The 27,082-nt window shown below is 36.9% G+C and overlaps 1 protein-coding gene across 3 annotated transcripts in view; it reads left to right on the top strand.

Moving 5' to 3' along the window:
- LOC150102033 (rab GTPase-binding effector protein 1-like) overlaps positions 1–27,082 on the top strand; it is a 555,334-nt gene that overhangs the window by 105,371 nt on the left and 422,881 nt on the right. For 2 of the 3 annotated variants that reach the window (XR_016549014.1, XM_090400151.1), the window contains exons 3-4: positions 8,991–9,194; positions 17,957–18,083. Coding sequence is in view for 2 of the 3 variants with exons in the window: in XM_090400151.1 (XP_090256277.1) it covers positions 8,991–9,194; positions 17,957–18,083 (331 nt within the window). In the remaining variant the exon portion in view is untranslated. Of the gene's footprint in view, positions 1–8,990; positions 9,195–17,910; positions 18,084–27,082 lie in introns of those variants that run through there. The other variant, XM_090400153.1, reaches the window with a different exon arrangement.

The raw sequence follows: 27,082 nt of genomic DNA, 5'->3' as shown, positions 1-27,082 counted from the left end.
TGTGCTATGTGGACGGACATGTATTTTTCAATATGCTGAACCCGCTCCTGTTCATCTGTCTCAATTTTGATATGCATCTTGTCACATCAGCAACTATAAAATCTCCACTTGGATGATATACTTTGGCAAAATAATCCCAAAGTAGTTCAATTTCTTTTGCCTCTGTCACCTTCCTACCATCAGCATTGATTAAAGTCATCCTAACATAGTCATTTTTTTCTCTTACATTTTTCCTTTTACTTACACAAAAAAAAAGCTCTTTTGGATTTACTTTGGCCTGCTTAGCTAATTTTCTCTCATAATCTAATTTAACCTTTCTAACCATACTAGTTACCCTTCTTGCTTGCACTTTGTATTGCTAATGAGTATGCTGATCACCTTTTTTGTTATATTCCCTCCACAATGCTTCCTTTTTTTTGCAGCATCATTATATCTCTACTTATCCACTTAATCTCCACTCTTGGTTTATCCCCCTAACCTTGGATATGCAATCTGATACTGTTTCTCTCAAACAGTTGTTGACCACTCCTATGCACTACTGGCATCTTTCCTTGTAGCTTCTGAAGCCATGACACTGCTCTAGGATGACTCCTAAGTCTGTCTTAATTGGTGGTGGGTTTTTTTACCTTTCAATCATTTCCGACTCTAGGTGACTTTGTAGACATTGCCCACAAAGTGTTCCTGGTGAGATTTTTACAGGCTGGTTCACCATTGCTTTCCCCAACATATTAATGACTAATCCATGTGTGTTCACAGGACCAGTTTGCCTGTTCTGGGGGAAGAAAAACCTGAGTTTCCAGGTGAAAAAATTCCCTACATCTGTATGAGACTAGCTATCTCACCTTTTGTTGAAAGATAAAGGTTCCTCATCTGACTGGAATCGAACCCAGGTCTTTCTGACCAAAGGGCTTCGTGTATACTGACTGAGCTATGGAGGGTCCTGTCATAATTACCAGCTTTATAATTCAACATAAACTCATTCTTGACAGATAATTCCACATGTTAAGCGCAGCTTCCCAGAACAAGACTGCATGATCACTCTCCCCAATTGGAGGCTGAATGTCAGCCTTGGTTATGGATGTATCTTGATGCTATTTCCAGATCCAGCACTCTCAAACCCCCTAGTCTCCTCTATAACATATTGTTTCAGATTATTATCCCTTAGCAGCTGTATAAATTCCACTTCTATCTTTCCATGCCCCTTTTCCTCCTCCTAATCTATGTCCCTATAGTTGAAGTGTCCTGTAATAATTGTTTGGCTTGCACTCATTGCGCTATTTTGCTGATACATGGCCCTCTATATCTTCGTGTAGACTCCCTGGTCTATAGCAGCAACCATCAGAATATTTTGTCCTATTGGCCTCTATCTCACAGCAGATAGCCTGAAATGAACCACTCCCTCCAGACTGACTAAAAATCTTGGATACTGAAAAGACATCTGGTCCTGATGGTATCCCTCCAATTATTCTCTAACATTGTGCTCCAGAATTAACACCTGGCCTGCATTGTCTCTACAATCTATTATACATATCCGGTACTTATCCCAATACATGGAAGCAATCTCCATCCTCTTCCTAAAAAGGGTAATAGAAGTCAACCATCAAACTACTGACCAATCATCATCACCTCAGTCCTCCCCAAAATAAGAGAAAGTCATCAATAGCCAACTCCTCCACTATTTAGAGGCCCACCAATTAATTGCCAGTGACTACTGTATGGATTCTGCCATTCAAGATCCACAACTGACCAATTATTCTCTAACATTCTGCTCCAGAATTAACACCTGGCCTGCATCGTCTCTACAATCTATTATTATATATATCTGGACTTATCCCAATGCATGGAAGCAATTCATATCCATCCTATTCCTAAAAAAGGGTAAAAGGGTAATAGAAGTCAACCATCAAATTACTGACCAATTGCCATCGCCCTAGTCCTCTCCAAAATAACGGAGAAAGTCATCAATAGCCAACTCCTCCACTATTTAGAGGCCCACCAATTAATCGTCAGTGACTACTGTATGGATTCTGCCATTCAAGATCCACAACTGACCTCATAGCTTACATTACCACCACTGAACACGTGCAATGGAAAGGTACAGAGAAACTTGTGATGTTGCCCTTGATATTTCCAGAACTTTTGACAGTGTGTGTGTGTGTGGTATCATGGCCTGCTTAACAAATTTCCATCCTTTGGTCTCCCTGCCAGAGTCTGTAATTGGGCAGCCAGCTTTCTCTCTGGTCATGGTAAATGGCTCGCTCTTTGATCTTCACCATCAGTGGTAGAGTGCCTCAAAGCTCTGTCCTATCACCTACTCTCTTTCTCTTGTTCATAAATGACCTACTTGCAATCAACACTAATCCTATCCACAGCTTTGCTGAAGATATTACTCTCCACTCATCCTAGTCTTTTGACAAACCATGCAGTACTCTGACATCCCAGGCCACAAGATCATCTATAACCAGTGACTTAAACACTGATCTTTATGCTATCCTTCAATGGGGCAAGAACAACCTTGTCATGTTCAATGCTGCCAAAACACAGTCTTGCCTTTTCTCTTACAAAAGAAATCTCAGCTCCACTCACCCCAGTAACACACAAGTCATGAGACAAGATCAGATCTCTCTGCTTGGACTAATGTTTATTTCCAGTCTCTCCTCAACAACCAAGAAACAAAAGACTCTTTTACACCTAACCAACCTAACTATATACAAATCCCAAATCCATCCATGCTTTAGAATACTGTTCACATGTTTGGGGGTGGTGCATCTAAAACTTCCCTTAAAATCCTTGATGCAATTAGACTCATTGATGATCCATCTTTTACAGATTCACATCAACCTCTATCTCACAGATGCAATTTTTCAGCACTGTCTATTCTACAGGTACTTCCATGGTCACTGCCCCAGTGAATTGGCAATTATCATGCCTTCAATTTCAGTTACACCTGTTAATACAAGAGCAGCATCCCTTTACTGTGCAACTGCAAACACACTAAACCTGCTTCTCCTCTTTTATTCTGTCACATTTGTCCTCTGGAATAGCCTTCTTTGTGAAGTATTTCCAAACAATTACAACTTGCAGTTGTGAAGTATTTCCAAACAATTACAACTTGCAGCTCTTCCAAAAAAAAACGTGAATAAACTTCTATCTTATTCCTCATCTGCACCCTATGCGTTACGCTGATGTGCTTATAGGTCTTTTGACCTGTCATGTATGGGATCAATATTAAAAAAAAAAAAAAGAAAAAAGAAAAAAAAAATTCTGTATTCAGGATAATATCCAATGCATTTTGCATGTAGATGTGCTCCCTCGTAGTTCCTAGTAGTACCATGCTGTCATCTAGGTAGATAAAACATATTTGGATTTTATAAGCTTGTCAATTCTTTATATTCTCCTTGTATGATCAATTTATACTGGCCACATATTGACATTGTAGGGATGTTTTCAGTTTAGCACATTCTTCTTACTATACTGAAGATGTTGTTACATGTGGTCATCCTTACAGAATAATTGTTTCCAGTTATATTGCTAGGATGCTATATGTACGGCATCCTAGCAACATAAAGTATCTAAATCATTCTAACCATACTTTTAACAGTCACTCTGGCTTGCTCCTGCTATCATTCCTGGTTTAAAGTTACTTCAGGTCATTGAGTTTATATATATATATATATATTGTTGCAATTAGGATTGACTCGGGATGTATACATTTATAAGATTAAAATTTAACTGACTAGAACCCGAGAAAGTATAACAAAAACCTTTAATAAATCACGGCTAGTTTCATCGGTATCCCGAATTCTTCAGGTGAGTAAGAAATAATATAAGACTTATAAAAAGAACAAGGTAAAAATCAAACATGGACTTTCTAGCTTAATAAAAAGAAAACAGAATAGTAACAGTCATATTTGAATAGGTGACCATGTGCTACTGTTGGCATGAGTAGAATGTGTGTGACAGTATTGGATTACTGCGCTATGTGAATCAGGCAAATTGTAGCTTAGATTGTTGTTCAAGTGTGAAGGGTCCAGAACTATTTTTTTGATTCTATAATACTTCTTTCAAATTCATCCTTACATAAATATAACTTGGTTGTGCGGTCCCAATCAACTTGGTGTTGCTGTTCTTCGAGGTTAGAGTTTGCAGTGAAGAGCACATGACCGGAAAGGGCGCTCGCTCGTGTTCTGCTGTAGGAGATGTCATGTCTATGTTCCTCAAGATGAAGTGAAACAGATTTATCTGTCTGGCCAAAATAAGGTCAACCACAGTTGCACTTAACTTTATAAACACCAGGAAAATGCATGCAGTTGGTTGTGATTTGGTCGACTCAGAAAAGAACGAAGTTTTGGCAGAGTAGTATAGTTGGTCTTTATGTTGAATTTCTTCATAATCCTAGATAGTTTTGGGGTAAGAGAGCTGATAAATGATAACTGTATATGAGTGATAGGGTTGGATTCATCTTCTTGTCGAGGTTGTTGGCATGGTCTCAAGCGTTTAGTGATGTTATTAGATGAATATCCATCATTTAAGAAAGTGTTTTTCAGGAAGTTAAGCTCTGTTTGTAGGTCTTCTTCTGTGGAGGTGAGACATCTTGCTCGATGGGCAAGGGTGGAGAGAGTTTGCCCAGTTTCTGAGGAGAAGAGCTATGCAAATATCTATCAGTGTGGGTGGTTTTCCGAAAAATTGAAAATTTAAGACAGTCAGGTGATCTACTGATCTTTAGATCTAAGAAGAGGAGAATGCTGTTAATCTCTAGTTCTGAAAATGTAATGTTCTGATGTTGATTATTTAAATGGTTTAGGAAGTTTTGAAGTTCCTCCAAACCATGTTCCCAGATAAGGAAGACGCCATCAATGTAGCATAACCACAGTTTATTTTTTTTTAAAGTAGCTATAGAGATAGCTCTCTTTTCAAAATCTTCTAAAAAAATGTTAGCTAAGACTGGGGATAGAGGGCTGTTCATAGCTAACCCGCTAGTTTGTTAATATCTTTTATCCTCATAGCAGAAATAGCCAGAATTGATGCAGTGAGTTAGAAGAGCAAATATTTTTTTAGAAACCTTCTCCTTAAGATATATAATAAATTTAGTTTAATCCTTTATCCAAGTGTGAGCAAACGAAGTTTGCGCCTGAAAGTGTCTTCAGGACTTAAGGTGGTACAACACCAGGGCAACTCGTTGCAAAGGTGGAGCAAGCTATCAACACTCCTGTCTCAGTATCTCCTATAATGCAAAACACATCTCCTTGCAGATATGTCTAATGTTATGCATTAAGGGAAGGGCCACTACCCAGACTAGTTTCGACCTTTATTGAGGTCTCTTCAGTGGGAGCCAGGCCCAAGTTGAGATACCAGGCAGAAGCTTGAGCAGATCATCTCTACCTATAGGAGTTGCCAAATGGTGTGCCACCCTTTTTTAATAAATTACTCTGGATTTAGAGAAAGATGTTGAAAGTTTATTTTTCACTTGGTTAGAGTATAATAAGTTTAGTTTAATCCTTTATCCAAGTGTGAGCAAACAAAGTTTGCACCTGAAAGTGTCTTTTCTGTAGAACCTCTCCAGCATTGATCCTGTAACAATCCCTTAATAACTTGTAGGCTTCTGCCTGGTATCTCAACTTGGGCCTGGCTCCCACTGAAAAGACCTCAATAAAGGTCGAAACTAGTCTGGGTAGTGGCCCTTCCCTTAATGCATAACATTAGACATATCTGCAAGGAGATGTGTTTTGCATTATAGGAGATACTGAGACAGGAGTGTTGATAGCTTGCTCCACCTTTGCAACGAGTTGCCCTGGTGTTGTACCACCTTACCCCAGTCCTGAAGACACTTTCAGGCACAAACTTCATTTGCTCACACTTGGATAAAGGATTAAACTAAATTTATTATACTCTAACCAAGTGAAAAATAAACTTTCAACTTCTCCTTAAGAAGAGTCAGAACTTCATCTGTAGGTACATTCGTAAAAAGAGACACGATGTCAAAACTCACCATTCTGTCAGAGTCTATGAGATTTAAATTTTTAATTTTTGAGACAAAATCTTCAGAGTTTTTGATGGAGGAGGAGGAATTGCCAACTAAATGTTTTAAAGAAGCTGCAAGATATTTAGACAGATTGTATGTGGGTGAGTCAATACCTTCCACAATAGGTCTTAAAAACAAACTAGCGGGTTAGCTATGGGCAGCCCTCTATCCCTAGTCTTAGCTAACATTTTTTTAGAAGATTTTGAAAAGAGAGCTATCTCTATAGCTACTTTAAAAAAAACTAAACTGTGGTTACGCTACATTGATGGCGTCTTCCTTATCTGGGAACATGGTTTGGAGGAACTTCAAAACTTCCTAAACCATTTAAATAATCAACATCAGAACATTAAATTCACTTCAGAACTAGAGATTAACAGAGTTCTCCCCTTCTTAGATCTAAAGATCAGTAGATCACCTGACTGCCTTAAATTTTCAATTTTTCGGAAAACCACCCACACTGATAGATATTTGCATGGCTCTTCTCATCACTTCCCTCCTCAGAAACTGGGCATCATCTCCACCCTTGCCCATCGAGCAAGATGGGCAAGGGTGAAGATGATGTCTACCATCTTTTGGTGTCGTTGTAATTTCCCATATTATGGACAGACAGAAAAATCAATCTAGCTTCATATCAAAGAACATCTCAGAGAATTCTTCTGATCCTAATGACCATTATTTCACTATACATTCAGTAAAGTGGGATAGATCCAAAATGATTTACAATTGCTATGATGAATTTGAAAGAAAAATCTTAAAATCAACAGAAATTGCACTAAATCCTGTTCACCTTAATGTCAACCTCAGCCACAACCTTTCTGATTGTTACTCCTCTGCTATTCAGTTTATGGTAGTGGTGTCATCATGCCTGAGAACAACAATGCAGCTAGTCTGCAAATTCATTCTAATGTGAGTAATTTTTTCATAATTTAGAACTTTGGTGTACTCAAGTAAAGTTTCATCTTCCTAGAAGATTTCATAGGGTGCATAGTACATAGAAGTACTATGCACCCTATGAAATCTTTTAGGAAGATGAAACTAGTAGTGCCTTTGAAAATAAATTAGTTGTTTTCTATTTTATCATTCGCTCCTGTCTGACCACAGATGCAAGAACCTTGGCTGGCACCATGCCAAGAAGAGTCAATTCATGTTGAAGAGGAGAAAGGAATAACGTGATGTACAAATTATTAGATATATGAAGAGCCAAAGGCTTCAATTCGGTGACATATAACTTGTTTAAGTTAAGGGATATTATATCCCATATAGTTTCTTAGCCGAATAAGAAACTCAAAGAGTTTCATGGCGAATATAGTAGAAACTATATAAAGTTCGGTGATTCCAAGCGTAAGCAAATACCTGGATACTGCAGCAACTGACCCTAAAGGTAGTGCAAGCTGAGGCAACTGGTGTCAAAGGTGGAGCAAGCTCCGATCACTGTTCTTGATATTTACCCATAATGTGAACTTAGCTCCTCGGAGCTGTATTATTGTTCGACATTATGAGAGAGGGTCACAACCCAGACCGGTTTCAACCTTTATTGAGGTCTCATCATGAGGGCTCTTCATATATCTAATAATTTATTAGGACACCTCATGGCAAAACTCGTAGAAGGGTTGTAAGTTCTGTTCGCTACAAACTTGATATTAACTAGGTCTGCCTACTCACTGATGAGACCTCAATAAAGGTTGAAACCGGTCTGGGTAGTGACCTTCTCTCATAATGTCGAACAATAATACAGCTCCTAGGAGCTAAGTTCACATTATGGGTAAATATCAAGAACAGTGATCGGAGCTTGCTCCACCTTTGACACGAGTTGCCTCAGCTTGCACTACCTTTAGGGTCAGTTGCTGCAGTATCCAGGTATTTGCTTACGCTTGGAATCGCCGAACTTTATATAGTTTCTACTATATTCGCCATGAAATTCTTTGAGTTTCTTATTCTTATTGTACGTGATGTACAAATTTAAATTTGTACATCACGTACAAAATTTAAATTTACAAATTTAAATTTGTAAAAAAAAAATATATATATATATATACATACACAGTCATACCCCGACTTACGTGAATCCGGAGTTATGCGGTTTCTTATATGTACGTATTCCCGTCCTGTTTCACGCCTCACCACTAGTTGTATCTTTCAGGTGCCGGCCGCATTCGCCAGTGTCGCACATGCTGTGAACAAGCACTGACGTGTCTTGTGCGGTCTCCATTCATACATGATTTTTATAGTCTACAAACCTTGCGATTGTTTAATGTTATGTTCTTGATAAAAATTTTATCACATAAAAAATAATAATATCATCCAAAAGAAGCAAGTCCGATTCTTCTACTTCTAGAAGAAAAAAAAAACATCATGACTTTGGAAACAAAACTCAACATTATTAAGGAATTTGAAGGCGGAATAAAAATTTGTGAGCTAGCAAAGAAGTTCGATCTACAGGAATCCACAGTAAGAACAATTGTAAAAGAAAGGTTTGGAGATTTTGGAGGACATAGATTCTAACGAGGAACGAATTGTAGCCACAAGGCAAGGAATAAAAAAATCATTAGCTTGCTATGAAGAAATATTGCGTGACAAGAAAAAGACATTATGCCCTAAGACGAATCTATTAGATTTTATGAAACCATCGACATCAAAATAACTTTCTTTTTTTTTTATGTACGAAAAACTACAATTATGATTATATTTCTTAAAAAATATAGGTGTTTTTGTAAACCTTTGGTTCCAATTGTATGTTTGTATATATAAATTACATGCAAAATTATACCCCGAGTTATGCGAATTCGACTTACGTGCTTTTTTTGGTCCCACCTACCGCATAACTTCGGGGTTTTACTGTATATATAAAGAATTACCAAAAGATACATGTGTGGGCATGTGCACATGCAAACAAATAATTTTTTGTTTTTTGTAATTTTTAATTTTTTTACAATATATAAAATATCAATATGAAATATTTTATAAACAGAGGAATTGCTGAAAGGAAAGGATGCATTAGAGACATTCACTAAAGAAAAAGGAGCATTAGAAGAAAATTTAAGGCAGTTGCAGATCGAACTTGATGAAGCACGTTCAATGGTTACTATTGCGGAATGTCAGAAAGAAAATGAAATAGAAGCAGAAAGGAGAAAATGCCAAGAAGAGATTGCCTCTCTCCAACACATCATGAAAGGTAGTTAAGATAAACCTGATTTGCAGTATATATATACACACACACACAGAGTGGTTCAAAATTCTACGTACAAACTTTGAAGGGAGGTAGAGAACATCAAAATCAACCATATTCACATAGGAAAGCATGACCGGAAATGCCACTGGAAGGTACTAACAGGAACACAAAGATACAGAAATAACACAAAGCAGTAAGTAGTGTAAAAAACTTTATTAGGCGTAACTGAACAGTTCAATAGTAGTTGGATACATAATATGGTAAACAAGGTGCATATCTGCCATATCAGTGTTCGTAAAATGAGGCATGTTCTTTGTACGATGTCGAAAGCTTGAATGAGGAAGCCACAATTGCTCACCTGGAGCGCCGGTGAACTGCGCCACTTATCACTTTCTGGTGGCGTTTCCGGTGATGCTTTCCCCTGTGAATATGGTTGATTTTGATGTTCTCTACTTCCCTTCAAAGTTTGTACATGAAATTTTGAACTACCCTGTATATATATATATATATATATATATGTATGTATGTATGTATGTATTCTTGATCTTCTACTCGGTTCTAATGATACATTTTAAAGAATAAATTTTAAATGACTTTAAACCGAGATAAAATATTAAATTTTAATAATAATGATACAACTAGTTCAGCCTTTTACAGCCTTCTTCAGGTATCCACTAAAGGTAGAACACAGTAATAAAAAATTGAAGTTACAAAAAACTGAGAATTACAGGCAAAAAATGCAATACATGATTGATACAAAAACGTTGTATTTTTCAAGTCGTTTTATCTAACATGCTATTGTTTGTTGCATGTGTGCTTGCAGGTTCTCATGAGTGCCAGTATTGAACAACTGCAGTATGGCTAGCAGGGATGTTATAACTCAAATTGCTGTTCAAATGTTCAGTATTAAGGAGGATTTCTCTGGACACCATGATTTTCCTTTCAAACTCATCACTACAAAAAATGTTTTCGGATTTATCCCAGCAAACTGAGTGACTCTGTAGATCGTCATGAGGGTTATTAGAGAAAAGAACATGACTGGATAGTGCAGATGCATGTGATCGCTTATAGGAGATGTCTCTCTTATGTTCCTCAATACGCAGTTCAACAGGTTTGTTAGTCTGTCCAAAATAAGGAATATTACAGTTGCACCATAACTTGTAAACACCTGGATATTTCAGGTTATGATGAATAGGCTTCAGATGGCTAATAAGAGAACAGATTTTAGGGAGTGTAGTGAAAAACGTCCTGATGTTGTATTTTTCAAGGACTTTAGCCAATTTATTGGAGACTGAACTAATGTAAGGTATTGAGATGCTACCTTTAAAATCAGTAGTTTCCGTAGTACGCTGCCCGGGAGGATCCAGAAGAAATTTTTTAATTGTTTTTTCAGAATATCCATTTTGTTTAAAGAAAGTTGTTCAATTTCTTTTTGGAGTTCTTTTAATCTGGTTCATTTAAAAGAGATCGTGCTCTGTGTCCTAAGGTAGAAATAGTTCCGAGCTTTTGTGGTGGAAATTGATGAGATTGTCAGTGCAGATATCTGTTAGTATGAGTTGGTTTTCGGTATATAGAGATTTTAAATCTATCAGAGCATCGGTAAGAATTACATCCTGGAAAGGAAGGCAGTTATTTCGTTCTAGTTTGGCAGTGAATTTTATATTAGGATGCTGGTTGTTAAGATGTTGAAGAAAATCAATGAGAGATGTGTGTCCGTGACTCCATATAGTGAAAATGTCGTCAACATAATGTCTCCAACAAAGTTTCAGCTTCAATGAGAAGGACGATGTTTTGTTTCAAAATCTTCCAGGAAAATGTTTGCTAGAACTGGGAATAAAGGGTTGCCCATTGCTAGGCCTTGGTTTTGTTTGTAAATGTTTTTAAAATTTAATATTTTATCTCGGTTTAAAGTCATTTAAAATTTATTCTTTAAAAAAAAAAAATATATATATATATATTTTTTTTTTATTCGAATGCATCATCATCATCAAATTCCTGCCATGTACCCTCAAGGAGTGTACAGGATATGACAATACTACATGAAAAAATTACATCATTACTAACTTCCTATCTACAATTTTCCTCCAAATCAGTCTGTTACTTGTCAAGACTCCAACATTATCAGATCTTATATTTCTGTCGTCTAAGGCACTTTGTACCGTATCAATCCACCTATATCTTGGTCTTCCTCTGGGTCGTTTTCCTGCCAACCTGGCAGAGAACACTTGTTTTACTAATCTTTCCTCTCCCATTCTATTTAAGTGACCATACCACTTGAGATTAGCTCTGCTAATGCATTCCTGGATACTGACAATGTCAAGTTCTTTCCTAATATCCTCGTTTTTAATATGATATTGCCATTGATGCCATCTGTTCATGCCTCTAATCTTTCTCAGGACTCTCATATCTGCGGTCTCTAGTCTTTGGTCAAGTGTTTTACTTCTGACCCAGCTCTCAGATCCATAAGTTAAAACTGATTTGAACACTGTCTTGTATACAGCTAATTTAGTGTTCCGACTAATTTCTCTCTTATTCCATATGAATTTATTCAATTAACTTCCTACCATACCAGCTTTGTTGATTCTGTCATTCATTTCCATATTTAATTTACCACCTTCACTAAAAATTGTGCTTAAGTAGCTGAAAGGTTTTACTTGTTCCACAGGTTCTCCATTCACAACACAGTTGACATTTTCAATGATTCTGCCTATTTTCATTGTCTTTGTCTTTTTAATGCTGACCTTCATACCATATCTATTGTAACAGCTATTCAATTTAGTCAGAGAATCTTGCAGACTTGTAGCGGATTTATTTAGAAGTATAACATCATCCGCATAAAGCAAAGAGCTGACATTAACATCTCCAATTTTGATATCAGGTTTAATACCACTTTCCTTCATTATGTGATCCATATAGATAATGAATAACAGAGGGGATAATGTACATCCTTGTCTCACACCAGATTTAACATTAAACCATCTTTAAGTACTTCCTTCAATTCTAACTGCTGACTTACAACTCAAATAAAGACTAAGTATTGCTTGATATAATGCCCCATTGACACCATATAGCTGCAGCGTATTGAATAGCTTCTCTCTTGGCACCTTGTCATATGCCTTTTCCAAATCGACAAAACTTAAATACAGATCTTTGTTATATTCCATGCTTTCTCGACTATTTGTCTTAAAGTGAAGATCTGATCTTGACAGCCTCTATTTGGCCTGAATCCAGCTTGTTCTTCACCAAGCTTTTCTTCCACAATTCTTCTCAACCGTTTCTCAAGTAAACTTGCGTAGATCTTGCCAGGAACACTTAGGGAAATACCTCTGTAATTCTCACATTCAGTTTTATTTCCCTTTTTATATATGGTTACTATGAGAGCTCTACTCCAATCATCGGGAATTCGTCCCTCTGTCCAGGCTTTCTGAACTATGCAGTGCAGCCACTGCAAGACTTTTATACCACCATACTTCAGCATTTCTGGTCGAATATCATCTACTCCTGCTGCCTTTCCACATTTCAAGCCTTTGATGGCTTTTTCTACTTCAAGTATGGATATGTATTCCTGACTGCATGCCTGGTCAGTGTTTTTTATCACTGTGCTGTCATCACCGATTTTTTCATTTAGCAGTTTTTCAAAGTAATTACTCCATACTTCAAGGATATCTTTTTCTCCCGTTTTCATGTCACCTTTATCATCTCTAATTCCTTTTATAGCACTCTTTCCTCCATTCTTAAGCTCCTTCAACAACCTCCAGAATATTTTGCCACCTTCTTGATATTTATCTGGTACTTATCTAATTCCTCAGCTAGCTCCATTTCTTTGCCATTCAGGCTTCTTACGTTGATAGTACCGATGTTTAACTCTGGTGATGTTGAGTTGGGGTTTATTTTCAGATTTGTTCCAGTAGCTGACTTTTCGCTGTTCGCCCTGGTTCCCTGGCGAAAACAACGGGGGCCTTGTTTAACCGGGCGACGCCCCAGCCGGCATGAAATTTTGTCATGTTGTACCATCATTCTATATTTTGGTTTAACCAATAAGAATACAATTTGGTCGGCTAAATCCCAAATTGCCTGCCCATCCTCGTCCGTTCAGTATCCAAGTAGATACCCAACTGGGTGCACCACGAGAAGGTGAGGATTGGACATTAGGTCAGAAGCCCTGGTCGGTTCTCTGCATTCCTTTAAAGGCTATGTGGAGGTCTCCTCTCAGTTATACAGCTTTGACCCTTAAGCACCCCCCATCTTGGATATAGGCCTACAAATAAATTGGATAAATCAAAAATAATGTATATAGTGGAAATACTTCAAAATGAAAATGAATTGAAATAAATCACACACAGAATGATAGTGAATTCAACAAATATCTAGGAGAAATCATTACAAACAACCATAAACTTGATAATATAATTTCAGCTGGAATAACAATAGGATGGAACGTTTTTAACCATTATAAAGAGATTTTAAAAGCAATTTACCAAACTTACAATTTACTGTCTAAAAGGAGATCTACAACTAGTATGTAGACCCAACAATGACCCCATGGTAGTGAAACCTGGAGTCCAACTTAAAAAACACTTGCAGAAACTGAAAACAACAGAAAGAAACATGGAAAGAGCTATTTTGGGAATAACTGAGTTAGATAAAAATTGCCTTAGTAATGAAAAGCAACAGTGGTGCTGAGCAGGACATGCGATTAGAATGTTCTGATGACAGATAGACAAAGAGAACAACAGAATGAACACCAAGAATTGGTTATCAGAAACCAGGAAGACCAGTGGTAAGATGGGATGATGAAATAACAAAACGTTGTGGACATTTATGGTGGAGAGAAGTCCAGCAGTGAACTGAAGAAAACTGTTGATGATGATGACCACCTTTCTTTTGTATGACACACAAACTGGCCTTTAATTAGACACTTCCAGTCTGCTTCTGCCCTTATGCAATGGCACTATCTTACCTTCCTTCCATTTCCTGGGCACTTTTTCCATACCCAGACTCATTGAAAAGCCAGATCATAGAAGCTGTCAGTTCTTTATAACATTCTCTCAAAGCTTGCAGTGAAATACCATCCAGTCCCACAGCTTTAGTGACATCCAGAGTACTCAATATTTGGAACACTCTCTCCTCCTGCACCTCTAAACCTTGAACCTGTCCTATCCCTCTAGTATTAAAATTTACTCCTCCAGGATGAAATACTCCAATAAAGTGTTCATTGAACAATTCCACTATGTCCTCTGTATCAGTCACTCTGTTCCCATTTTTATCCCATAATGTCATTCTTCCACAATCATTTCTCCTCCTACTGGCCACATAGCAAAAAAATTCCCTAGGATTTTCTTTGGATCTTCGGGTCAATCTCTTCTCATATTCCAGTTTCACCTTCCTTACCATACTAGTCACTCTCCTCGCCTGTGTCTTATATTCTTCATGCATCTGCTTTTCACCTGTCTCCTTATATCTCTTCCATAGCCTCTTTTTCACATGCAGTGCCTGTTTAGTATTGTTTGTCATCCACTGTACTCCAAATGGTGACCTCTTCTTCACTCGTGGAATACAGCTTGCTATTGTTGCTAACAAATATTCCTTCACAATTTCCCAAGCACTAATGATATCCTGGCCTTCCAATTCCTCCCTCCATAAAACTTCCCCAAATTGACTTCTAAGACTATAATAATCACCTGCCTTCCATATATGTTCCCATTTCTTTGATACTCCTGCATGTCTATTCATCTTCTAAGTCAAAACTACATGGTCACTCTCTCCAACTGGTGGGAGAGATGTCATCTCAGTTATTATCAACTCTTCTGATGCTATGACCAAATCCAAAACGCCTGAGCCTCTTGTTCCCTCTATTACATGTTGCCTAAGACATTTGTCCCTCAAGAATTCTAGAAATTCCATTCCCTTATTGCTACATGCACCTTCCTCTCCCCAATTTATACTGCTGTAGTTAAAATCTCCCATAACAATCATTCTTGAACTTGCCAAGCTCAATTGTTTAAACATCTCCTGGTCCCATCCTCTGTGCTCCTTGGTTTGTAGCACTTTCTATTATCTATTACTATTTTACTTCTTATTGGGTTTTCTTTAGATATTGTCATATTACATTGTTTTGAGATATCATTTAATGATTTCAATGATCTTTGTAAATAATCTTCTGATATAGCTAATACTATTTGATCATCTGCAAATAGTAGTGTATCTATCTTCATTTGTAGGGATATTTGTATCTGTTTTGTTACAGATAAAAATATCCCTACACTAAACGTTTTTTTAACAGGTATTTGCTATTATTATTAGGTTTGCTCTTTTCTCCGAATTTTCCCAAAATATTTTTGGATGTCTGACAATCATTTCCTACTCTGCTATTTAGATCCCCAACAAGGACCAACTTTTCCTTTTTCGTGTCAGTTGCTTTCTCTAAAGCCTCATTAAATTCCTCCACTTCTACCTTAGTAGAACTTTCTGTGGGATCATAGGCACAAATAAGTTTCATTGTTCAATTCCCCATTCTGATATTTGCCCACATCACATCAGAAGAAGGCTAGTTGGCAAAACTTTTATATACAGTGGAACCTTGGTTGTCGAACGACTCTCATCTTGAACAAATCGGTTCCCGAACAAAAAAACGCACCGGTTTCCGAACAGAATCTCGGTTCCCGAACAGACAAACTAGCAATCACGTGCTCCGTGGGCTGAGATTACTGCAGGAGAGCGTCAGTTACACTGTAGCCTCTACTCAGTGCAGACGCCTGCTGGAATTTCTGGAGAATTAATTTAAGACCTATTGTATACAATAAGACCTATTGTATATTATTATTATTATTATAAAGATGCCTCCATGGAGTCAAAAAACTCATCGCGGCAGACCCAACATTGCATACTAACCATTATTCACACAATACTTGTCATATTTCCCCTTAAACTCATTCACATTCTTGAATTTGCAGTGCCTTTTCTTGATTTTCTTTTTTTAAATTTATTTTTTAAATAAATTATTATTATTATTAAATAAGCCACCATGGGGCAGAAGAAGGCTAGTGATAGCAGCAAACCGAAAAGAAAAGTTGTTAGAACCACGAGAGAGAGGTGAAAAAAGAAATCATATCCAAACATGAAAATGGCATTCGTGTCTCGTATGCAGTTCACTATGGCGAAATAAATGATCTGTACAATACTTACAAATACAGAGACGATCAACTTTCCTCTATATTTTTCTATTTGTTGTGTTTATTCTTTTTGTGTAAGATTGTATGCATTTTCCTTGTTTTTGTATACAATTTTATGCATGAAGTAAAAAAGTTATAAAGGTTTAAATAAGTAATCATCTGGTGTTGGGGAACGGATTAATCCATTTTACATTAATTCTTATGGGAAAATGGTTTCGGTTTTCAAACAAATCAGTTTCTGAACAACCTTTAGGAACGAATTATGTTCGACAATCAAGGTTCCACTGTATATAGAACACAACTAGTCTATCCTTATACCACAACATCCAAATGCACTAATGATGAATGATGGCTGGAGAAGAGTGATCTGTAGAAAAGGAGATGTGGATAAAGTTAAGATTGAATTTTCCAACCTTACTTAGGAGAGCAAACCTGTGGAGAGAGAGAGAGCCAGTTAAAAAAGGTCCGGAGTGTTGGAAGAATGATGAGCATTATCTGGAATTCTGGTTGACAGATTAGCAATATGTGTCAGAGCATGACTAACAGACAATGTGTGTCAGAGCATGACTAAATTAGAAGAATGTAAAGGTAGCAAATGAGAATTGTAAACTGAGGTAGTGAAATGTTGAGTCAGAGCAAATCGTAAATCAGAATTACAGGTTTGATAATGTTTGGACAAGCAATGTCTAATTGACAAAAGCTCATGTTATTCCTTTTTTACTGAAGGTGTAGTTGCAGTGGCTGAAGTGGATTGTAGTCATGAAGAATGCCATTTGTAGTTTGGTTAGGATTAATTCCCCTTGATTATTTTTCATTAAGCCCACAAAACAAAGTAGTAAGGCAAACAAACTCTGCTCTGATTTTCAGCCCTTGAGAAAAATGTAATTTTTCTCAAGAATTAATTTTTAATTTTTTTCAAGAATTTAATTTTTTCATTGTACTTATTGCTGAGTTTGGCTTGTTTGTTAAATGAGTTATATGAGGAATCAGTTACATTTATGCTGGCAGATGGGAATAATCTTTTAACCGTATTAAATCATTTAAAAAAAACAAGAATCGCTTTGTTTTCTCATCTGTATTAAATTTTTATAATCATTTAAATTCCCTGAACTTAACTTTTTTATTTTTTTAAAACAGCCAATGTATGAAAAACAGCACAGAAAAAATTTAGAATGTGTTATGTTATGTCGATGAACTTGGAAATTTTTGTAGCACAAAATTTATAACTAGAAGTCATGCACATAGTTATTTGATTAATGTAAAGTGTATGAGCTATTTAAATATTCTTGATCCTGTTGGTTGGGGGAGATTGTAACATTACAAAGTGAAACTGAAAATTTTAAAATGAGCTCATGTAAGAAATTAGTAGGTGTTTTCAATAATGATCCTATCAAGTCATTCTGAATACCAGTTTCTGCTGTTGGTATTAGATACAAGTAAAGCAGAAAGTCGTTTCTTTTAACTAGCTAACCTTTTTTTTTTTTTTTTATATACATTTGCAGCTGAAGAGATTTATGGTTTAAGCCTTGATTCTACTTGTATTTCAGGAAAAATGCTTTTGCTCTATGCTCACATTCTGATGATTCCTTGCAGAGGCAGTTTCTGATGCTATGCGGAGTACATCCAGTCGCTATGAAAAAGAAATTGCACGATTAAAGAAATTAAGTGAAAAATTGGATAATGAACTATCTGAGTTGAAAAATCAACAAGTCCATGAAAGGTAAGACATACTAACATGCCTCTTCTGGTTTCTTTGTACGCTTAAAACCGTTGTCACCTATTCCCTTGTGTTCATCTGTATGAAGAAATTATCATCGTTTAAGTAATTAGCAAAAGTATGAAGTCAGATTTTAGAGATAAGAAAAGAGGAATATCATGGTTTCTATTTTATTTATTTAATTTTTTCATTGTACTTGTTGCTGAGTCTGTCTTGTTTATTAAATGAGTTATATGAGGATTCAGTTACATTTTTTTCTTATATTTACTTGTTGCCAAGAAAAATTTAAATCAAAAGATTGGTTTTAGCTTTGCATATAGGAATGGACAAAGTGCTAAAAGGAATAGTAGTATTCAGAACATGCAACTGAATCAAAATAATGTTGATCTCCAAAAAAAAAAAAAAAAAATTAAAACGGTTGATTAAATCTCAATATCCCTCTCTCTCTTGAAATGCACCTTTAAGAAATGAATAGAAATACTGTGATGATCAAACATATGCAAAACGTTTTGACTACCAGCGGGTTTGAAATTTTTCTATATGTTAGTTTCTAATTTGATCTAGCTTTGGCCTTTTGTTTTGTGTAACATTTCTGTCCACATAACATCTGATATTTTTTGCATTGATCTAGGAAATTGACATTATAAGTAATTATCTCACCATAAATCTTCAGTTGACTCTCACAATAATGAACTCAGAGGGACCATAGAAATAGTTGTTAGAGTGAATTTCATTTGATACAACCCTATATCTGTAGGAATTTGGGTTTGGACTTTACAGCAGTTTTCTGTAGTAAATAATTTTGCTATAGTGATTTTTATTGTAGTGATAGTTGACTGTATATATATATATTACTTTTCTAACTAATTTGCTATAGTCAAAGTTGAATATAATTTCGACATTGTCCTAGCCTTTAATTATTTTATTAATAAATTGACATTTTTACAATAAAAACAACATATAAATAATAAGGATTTAGTTGTTTATTAGCACACACTAACAAAAATTAAAATGGACTAGTTTTGCAAAACCTGTAATCTGGGTGGCTTCTTCAAGGCTCTTTGTTTTTTTTAAATGGGAGAAATGAAGGAAACAGTTAATGTTAAAGCATAGATAAATTTGTTAGAAGAAAAACAATCCAACAAAATGAAACTAACACATAGTTGGTTTCATTTACACTCTTTTGTAGTCTGTAAATTGCTTTGGAGAAGTTAAATTCTGATGTGCCGAGAAATCTAAGGACTGATTTTCAGACATCATTTAGAATTAAATCTTTCTGTTAAAGTGAACCACAAGTGAGAAACTACCATAGATTCTTTAATCTGTTGAGGAAAAAGCTTTGTTCTAAATATGGCATGGTAGCTTTATCCTAGTCATACACATGTGATTAGTAGTTGGAAGTATGGTTAGCTAGACCACATCCTTCTTCTCTTTTATGGTATGCGTCATTGACATGTTCTTTTTTTTTTTATTTTTCTCAATTCAAAATTTCACCTTGTCTGGCTTATGTAGACTAGACTACAGGAACACAGTATCCTATAAAATCTGGATGTTTATAAAAGGGAACATTCTGGTAATGTTAGGAGGTTATGAATAGTCTGCTTGAAAGCCACTAGGTTAATGGTACTTCTTTAGAAGTTTTCTGCAAGTCGACTCATACTGGATGCCATCCACACACTTAAGAACCAGGCCATCTCCATTCTAAATAATAATGGAGATTATTACTTGGAATGGATTTTAATTAGAATTGAATTTGATTGAATAAATCCAATTCAGTTTAAAGAATTTGAAACCCTTCTCCAATTTAAAGAACTTGAAATCCTTCTCCATTTTTTTGTTCTTAATGGATATTCCAGAAACCCATCAATGTGATATTCATTTTAGATTATTCTTCTTGCCAAAATCCGAATATTCAGTACAAGAATTCAGTTTCCATCCCATATGTTGGTAATCAGTCCATTGCTATTGCTACCCTGCTCAAGGATCATGACATGTGGGTGGATTTCAAGCCAATCCAAACAAATCATTACCTCCTCAGGCCTCCAAAGGAAAATGTTCCCTTATGCAAACATTCAGGTTCTTATACGATGCCATGTTCTTGTGGTCTATCTAGTCTACATAGGCCAGCAAGCTCAAGGTTTGAATTGAGGAAAAAAAAGAGCATTGTCAGTGATGTTGACATGTATAGAAGAAAGATCTGGCCTAGGTCATCATACTTCCACTGCTGATCACATGGTTGATCAAGTTAAGCCACCATGGTTGACTAAGATAAATCTCAATAGATTAAGATCTGAGTTTTTCACTACCTTAACAGAAACCAAAGTTTAATCCTAAATGATGTCTGGAAACAGCTACTCAGACTTTTTCTTTTTCGTCAGCCATTATCTGTCCACTGCTGGATGAAGACTTCTCTAAAGTGCTCCATTTATTCCTATTGTGATCCTTCCTATGCCACTGAGTCTCATTCATCTTTTTAATCTCATTCTCCCACCATCTCTTTAGTGTTCCTGTTGTTCTCTTTCCATCTCTGGGATACCATTTGGATATCAGCACTGTACGTTTTTGGGTGTTACTTCTTGCATCACAACCTGCCAATTTCTATTTGGATCTTTTGATGGCTGTTATAATGTCTCTCATCCTAAACTTTAAGCTCTGACCCAAATATTGTGCTTTCTATCTACAATGGTAATATGGAGTAATGATCTTTCCATTTTCCTCTGAGTAACCTTAACTTGTTGGTCAATTTTTTAGTTCAGAGTCCATGTTTCACTTCCATATGTCACAACCAGAAGTATATAATTGAATACTGTTACGGCTTAAGTGCTGGGAGAAGTTCATGTTAAAAGTTTAATGGAGTGAAACAGAACTAGGACAAAATTAAAATATTTTAAATCCTTTCCTTGTGCTGTTTCATTTCATTAAACTTTTAACATGACAATTGTTGAATATTTTCCTTTTAAGACAGATTGGGATGCTTCCTTTGAGTGCCACACAGTGTTTTCCAAAGGCTATCCAACAGGGTTTAATTGCACATATTTCTTCTTTGCAGCCTCTCTCTCTCTCTTTCTACTCTGATCTTTTATCCTAGGTAAACATAATAGGTTACTATATCAATTTCCTAGTGTTCCATTTGTACTGGCTTTTTGGTGATGTTTTTATTGTACATTTTTTTTTTTTTTTGTCTTTATTCCTTTCTTTTTGCTTTCTGCATTCAATTCCTTGATCATTTGTTGAAGTTCTTCAGTTTCCTAATATAGCAATGTTATTAGCAAATCATAGGTGATTTAGTTCTTTCTCAATGCAAGAAATGAACGTAAACTGGGTTGTATATTGGCCAAAGAATTTTTTAATTCATTCATTCATCTATCTTCAAGGCCCACATTCCTAATTTGTTTGTGGGATCAGCAGCTGCAAGAGGAACTTCCAATGGTCACGATCCTCTGCCACCAAGCTCAGGTGATCTGGTGGGACTGCCAAACGTGTGTCCACCCAAGGGTTTGGATATAATCTATCCAGCGAGTCCTTGGCCTTCCACGTGGCCTCCCAGTCTCTGGGGGAGCCTCTCTTGTGGCATTCTGACCAGGTGCCCTTACCAACGTAACTGTGATCTCTCAACACAGAGAAGCAGCAGTTGAGTATTGAGAATTTCCCAAATTGTAGCTTCTGACTCTGTCGAGTCTTGTCAGCCCTGCAATCCCTCGAAGGAACCTCATTTCAGCCACTTGGATTCTTGTCTGCATTCTTTCGGTCATTATCCAACTCATGACCATATGTGTATTGAAGTATATACATAGACTGTATTGAAGACTGCTGGCTTTGCCTTCTGGCTTAACTCCCGCTTCAATACTACCGAACAGCCAAGCTCCCACAATATTGCACTTACTGAGCCAATCCGAGTATGTAGCCCTACGTCCCACTTTCCATCACTCGTGAATATGGACCCAAGGTATTTAAACTTCTCCACCTGCCTCAGTGGGACTCCACTCACATGTAGAGTGCACTGGGATGTTGTCTTGAGACCACAAATGTTTTAGTTTTGGCCACACTGAATCTTCATTCCAGCTTCTACACAAACAGCTACATACCTATCCAGGGTCTGCTGGAAGTCATCTGTGGAAGAGCTAAGCAGAATTAGGTCATCTGCAAAAAGCAGACATCCAGTACTACATCTTCCAATTCTGACACACTCACTGCCTTGGCTGTTCCTATCAATCCAGTCTATAAATATTATGAAAAGGAGGGGCAACAAAACACACCCTTGGTAGAGGCCAACGGAGACTGTGAAAGGTTCAGATTTTGTGCTGTTTACCCTGACACTAAACTCCGGGCATTCATACAGGGACTTGATGGCAGCTAATAGTTGGCCATCTACTCCATATTCCTGTACTGCTTGCCAAAGCTTATCCTGAGGAACCCGATCATATGCCTTCTCCAAGTTCACAAAACATGTGTAGATATTCTTGGCATATTCCCAAGATTTCTCAAAGACTTGCCTTAAAGCAAAGATTTGGTCAGTTGTGCTTCTACCAGGACAAAAGCCACATTGTTCTTCCTGGAACTTTGACTCAGCTATGCTCCTGCACCTTCTTTCCAAGTACATAGCATATCCTTTCCCAGACAGGCTGAGCAGAGAGATGCCATGATAGTTGCTGCAACCTTTCTGGTCTCCCTTCTTGAAGACTGGTATTATTATGCCTGGCTGCCATTGCTTTGCCATTCGCCCAGATATCCACGCTGCATGACACAGTCGAGTCAACCAAAGAACACTATCTCGATTTAAGGCTTTTAACATTTCGGGCCAAATTTCATCATCTCTAGCAGCCTTGTCCAATTTTATTGCTAAATGGACCTCTTCTGCTGTGAGACTAGTCATCACCCTGATCTGCACCTCTTGGATGTCCACAACTGCTGGGCCACATGGGTTAAGAAGGCTCTCAAAGCATTCCCTCCATCTGTGGAGGATATCCTTCTTGGTAGTTAACATTGCACCATCAGAGGCTTTAATTACCCTTGCTGTGCATGATTTCCTCCCTCGAAGGTGGCGGATGGTCTGCCAGAATACTTTCTTTGTTTTTGCATAGCATGAGTCTAATCTTTCTCCAAAGGATTCCCAAGCCTTCTGCTTTGCTGTCTTTACTGCCTCAGCAGCAGCTTTTCGCACCTCAGTGTACCAGAAATGTATCTCTCTCAGGTGACCTGACTCTAAGCCATGTTAGGTAGGCTTCCTTTTTTGCTTGGACAGCTTTTTGGACCTCTTGGTTTCACCAAGGTGTCCTTTTCACTGCCCGTTGCCATGCCGAGCTGCTTTCTGCCACAGCATGAGAGTGCAGAGGCAGTGACAGTTGTTCTGAACAGCTCCCACTCCTCCTCAACATCTGCAGCGTGCTTGGGAATCTCTTTGAACCTGGAGGAAATGTCATCTGCAAAATTCCTCCTCACAGTTTCATTTTCCAGTGCCTCCCATTTCACACAATATAGCTGCTTAGGCCTACCAGCAGTGATGGTAGCATCTGGTTTCTGAAGCCATAGAGTGCAGACAACAAGGTGGTGGTCAGTTGACAGTTCTGCCTCTCTCCTCACACGAACATCCAGCACTGAGGAAAATAGGTCTGCTGAGACTATAAAGAAGTCAATCAGAGACCTTTGTTCTAGTGTATCTCTGTACCAGGTATACTTATGGACTTCTCGGTGCTGGAAGAAGGTATTCATTTTGGACAAGCTGTTAGTACAGCAGAAGTCCAATAATTTCAACCCATTCGCTTTAAGGTCAGGGTCTCCGTTCCTCCCAACCACATCTTTCCACATCTGGTTATCTGTTCCAACATGTGCATTGAAATTTTTTGAATTTTTTAATAATAAAAATAAAGTAAAAACATAGACAAGTTTCGCCAACTTGGCTGTTTGGCTTCATCAGGGTGTATAAAAGTGATACAAAACACCTTAAACAGTTTATGAAGGAATAAACCAAATACAAATGTATTTTTTTACAAATTCAGAAGAACGCGTACCTCAAATGCGTGGACCTTGTATGATATCAGTTATTGTTATGCAAGTACGTCCTGTAATTAGCAGCGAAATTAAACTCTGGCGTACTTAGTGATCTTATGAGGTTCTTCCAAATATCAGCTAGAATAATTAATATCATAGAATAATTGATATCATACACGCTCTATGCATTTGATGTATGCGTTCTTCTGAATTTGTAAAAAAATACATTTGTATTTGGTTTATTGCTTCATAAACTGTTTAAGTTGTTTGTATAACTTTTATATGCCCTGACAAAGCCAAACAGCCAAGTTGGCAAAACTTGTCAGTGTTTTTACTTTATTTTTTTATTAAAAATTCTTCAGCCAACATACAACCCAGTTTATGTTCATTTCTTGCATTCAGTTGATGGTCGAAATGAATATAGAATCACTATTAGTTCTTTCTCATTTGCTATAATTCCTCTATTTTTCCAATTCATATTTTTAAACATTTCTTCTAGGACTGTTGTAAATAATTTAGGTAAAATGGCATCTTCCTGCCATGCTTTCTTTTTTATAGGAAATATCATATTATTCTTGATTTTATAGATGCAGCTTGAACTTTATATATAGCAATATACAAGTTATTTTTTTCAATTCCTTAATTTTAGCGCATCTAAAATAGCTAACATTCAAATTGAATCAAATGCCTTTTCAAAAGCCATAAATGCCAAACCTAAGGGTTTTTGGTATTTGTTTGTTCTTTCAATGATTTCTCTTATTATATATATATATGATGAATAGTAATGCAGCTTTTTCTGAATTCTCCTTGTTCTGGAGTTTGACCAGATTTTATTGTTATTGGCTTAAACCAAAATCCAAAGTGATAATACAACATGACAGAATTTTCTGCCAACTGAAGTGTTGCCTGGTTAAACAAGGCCTTCATTGTTTTTTTGTCAGAGAATTAGGACGAACAGTGAAAAGCCAGCTACTAGAACAAATCCCAACTCAACATCAGCAGAGTTCAAGATTAGAATGATTAACACAAGGAGCCTCAATGGAAAAGAAATTAAACTAACAGAAGAATTGGATAAATACCAGATTGAGATGACTACCAAAACAAAGAAGATAAAAATGGGTGATTTGTTTTTGAGCAACAAATACAAGATGTTATATTCAAGCAATGATGATAAGGGAATAGCTAAGTATTCAACACTAAATATGAGGATAATATACAGGATTATACACACAGGTCATACAGGATTTCAATTGATGGAATTTTTTAATTTATGGAGGGTGGGGAAAGGACGAGAGGGCATCCTTGGAAGCTGAGAATATATTCTTTAATGGCAAGTAATATCAAGTAGAGTGATGTGGATTTGTGCATATGAGCACCGTTGCCTACCACACAAGACTGCAGCAAAACTGTCACCATCCCATACTAGTGTTAGATATTGTGGTCTTCACCATTGTTATGGCATCACTTTTCTGTTATTTCTCTATCCTAAATCCCTGTCGTACCTACTAAGCCTGAAATCTCTAACATATCTCTCTCTTTGGAGCCACTTCTCCTTTCAGAACTATGACAAAATTTGTTTGATATAGCTGCGCCAGCCAGAGTCTTAGTACAGAAGAATTCTTGTATACAAAGAAACCTTCCCAGAGTTCAAGTAATACCTAATCTTGTTAAAGTATTAAGTGCCTATAGAAACTTCAACATTGCAGTCATGGCCTATAACTTTCTTTAATTTCCCCTTATTCACAGGTTTGAACTTTAGCGAGTGGTAAAATCAGTCTCATGCTCAGACAAACTCAGACTTACATAGAAAAAACATGTTTATTAATTATCAAATTACATACAATAAACTCCCACACATTAAAGGTATGTCATATCAAAATTCTAATTCACTAGCTAAGCAATAGGGAACATTCTAATTATCAAATACTCTATTTACATCTCTAGGTTAAATAAGTACACATTCATCATAAAACACTAGTTCAAAATTCTAAGTAAAACTTGCTAACAAAGATCAATTCACATTCAACTAAGTGTTGCATACTCTCAGGCTTTCATACTACTAGCCCAATATGATTAACACGTTACTGAGCACAAAAGTCACTTAAAAGTTCTCTTTCTTCTCAATTAGAAATCTGTCCTTCTCTCTTTGCCCCAATACTAATTGTTACAAGAATAAGGAATTTACTGTACATTAACAGTGTCCTGAGAGGATATCGGGCTTCTTTCGTCCGTCCTTTGTAGTCATATGTCTGTCTGCTTTATCGAGTCGCGTCCACGTGTAGGTTACGCTGATCGACACAAATCGCCATTCCTTGCACTTTCCACACAAACGCTCATCTACCGGATCAATATTGTCATCTCGGCCATCGTTTTGGGGAACTTTTCTGCTGTCTCGCATCGGTAAACTTTTACTACCGATGGCCCTAGTTGGTGTCTGCTGTCAGCTCACGTATAGCATGCCCGACTCCTTCAGATAGCAACCAGGAAGGAGATTACTTCCGGCGCTGTCGATCGGTCAGTACTCTGCTTGACCACACGAGAAAACAGGAACAGAAAAAAACGAGGGGGTTCAAACCCGAGTGAACTCGCTTTTTATTCTTCTTTGTAGCGCCCTCTTTTCGTATTGGAGGATCTCTCATTGTGCTCTCCTGTTCGCCCCTATGCGATTGCATCACACTTCTGCTCCTTGAAGAGCGCTCATTTCACCGAACGTGAGTTCAGCTTGCCTTCCACGAACGCTTCCGTTGCAGGTGTTACGTCATCGTAGACAGCTAGCTAGTAACCTTTGAACCTTTGTTTGCACTTAGATTTACATTCTTACACAGAGTATAATTTTGACATCAATAACTTTAACAATATAATTCTACTTAGACATACAATTTTCTCCTCAACTTTACTTCTTTCTAAGGTAATTGTAACAGGTTTTCTTTTATATTTTGCTTTCTTAACTAATAGTACAAGTATTTCTAGCTCAGAATTGTGTTTTCTTGTTAAATTTTGAATGAATGACTTTT

Source organism: Typopeltis vanoorti, chromosome 11 (assembly GCF_054136105.1).
Source record: "Typopeltis vanoorti isolate ZY-2024b chromosome 11, IOZ_Tvanoo_1.0, whole genome shotgun sequence".
NCBI lineage: Eukaryota > Metazoa > Arthropoda > Arachnida > Uropygi > Thelyphonidae > Typopeltis > Typopeltis vanoorti.
Note: the sequence above shows the minus strand (reverse complement) of the source record. Positions and strands in the feature narration are given on the sequence as shown.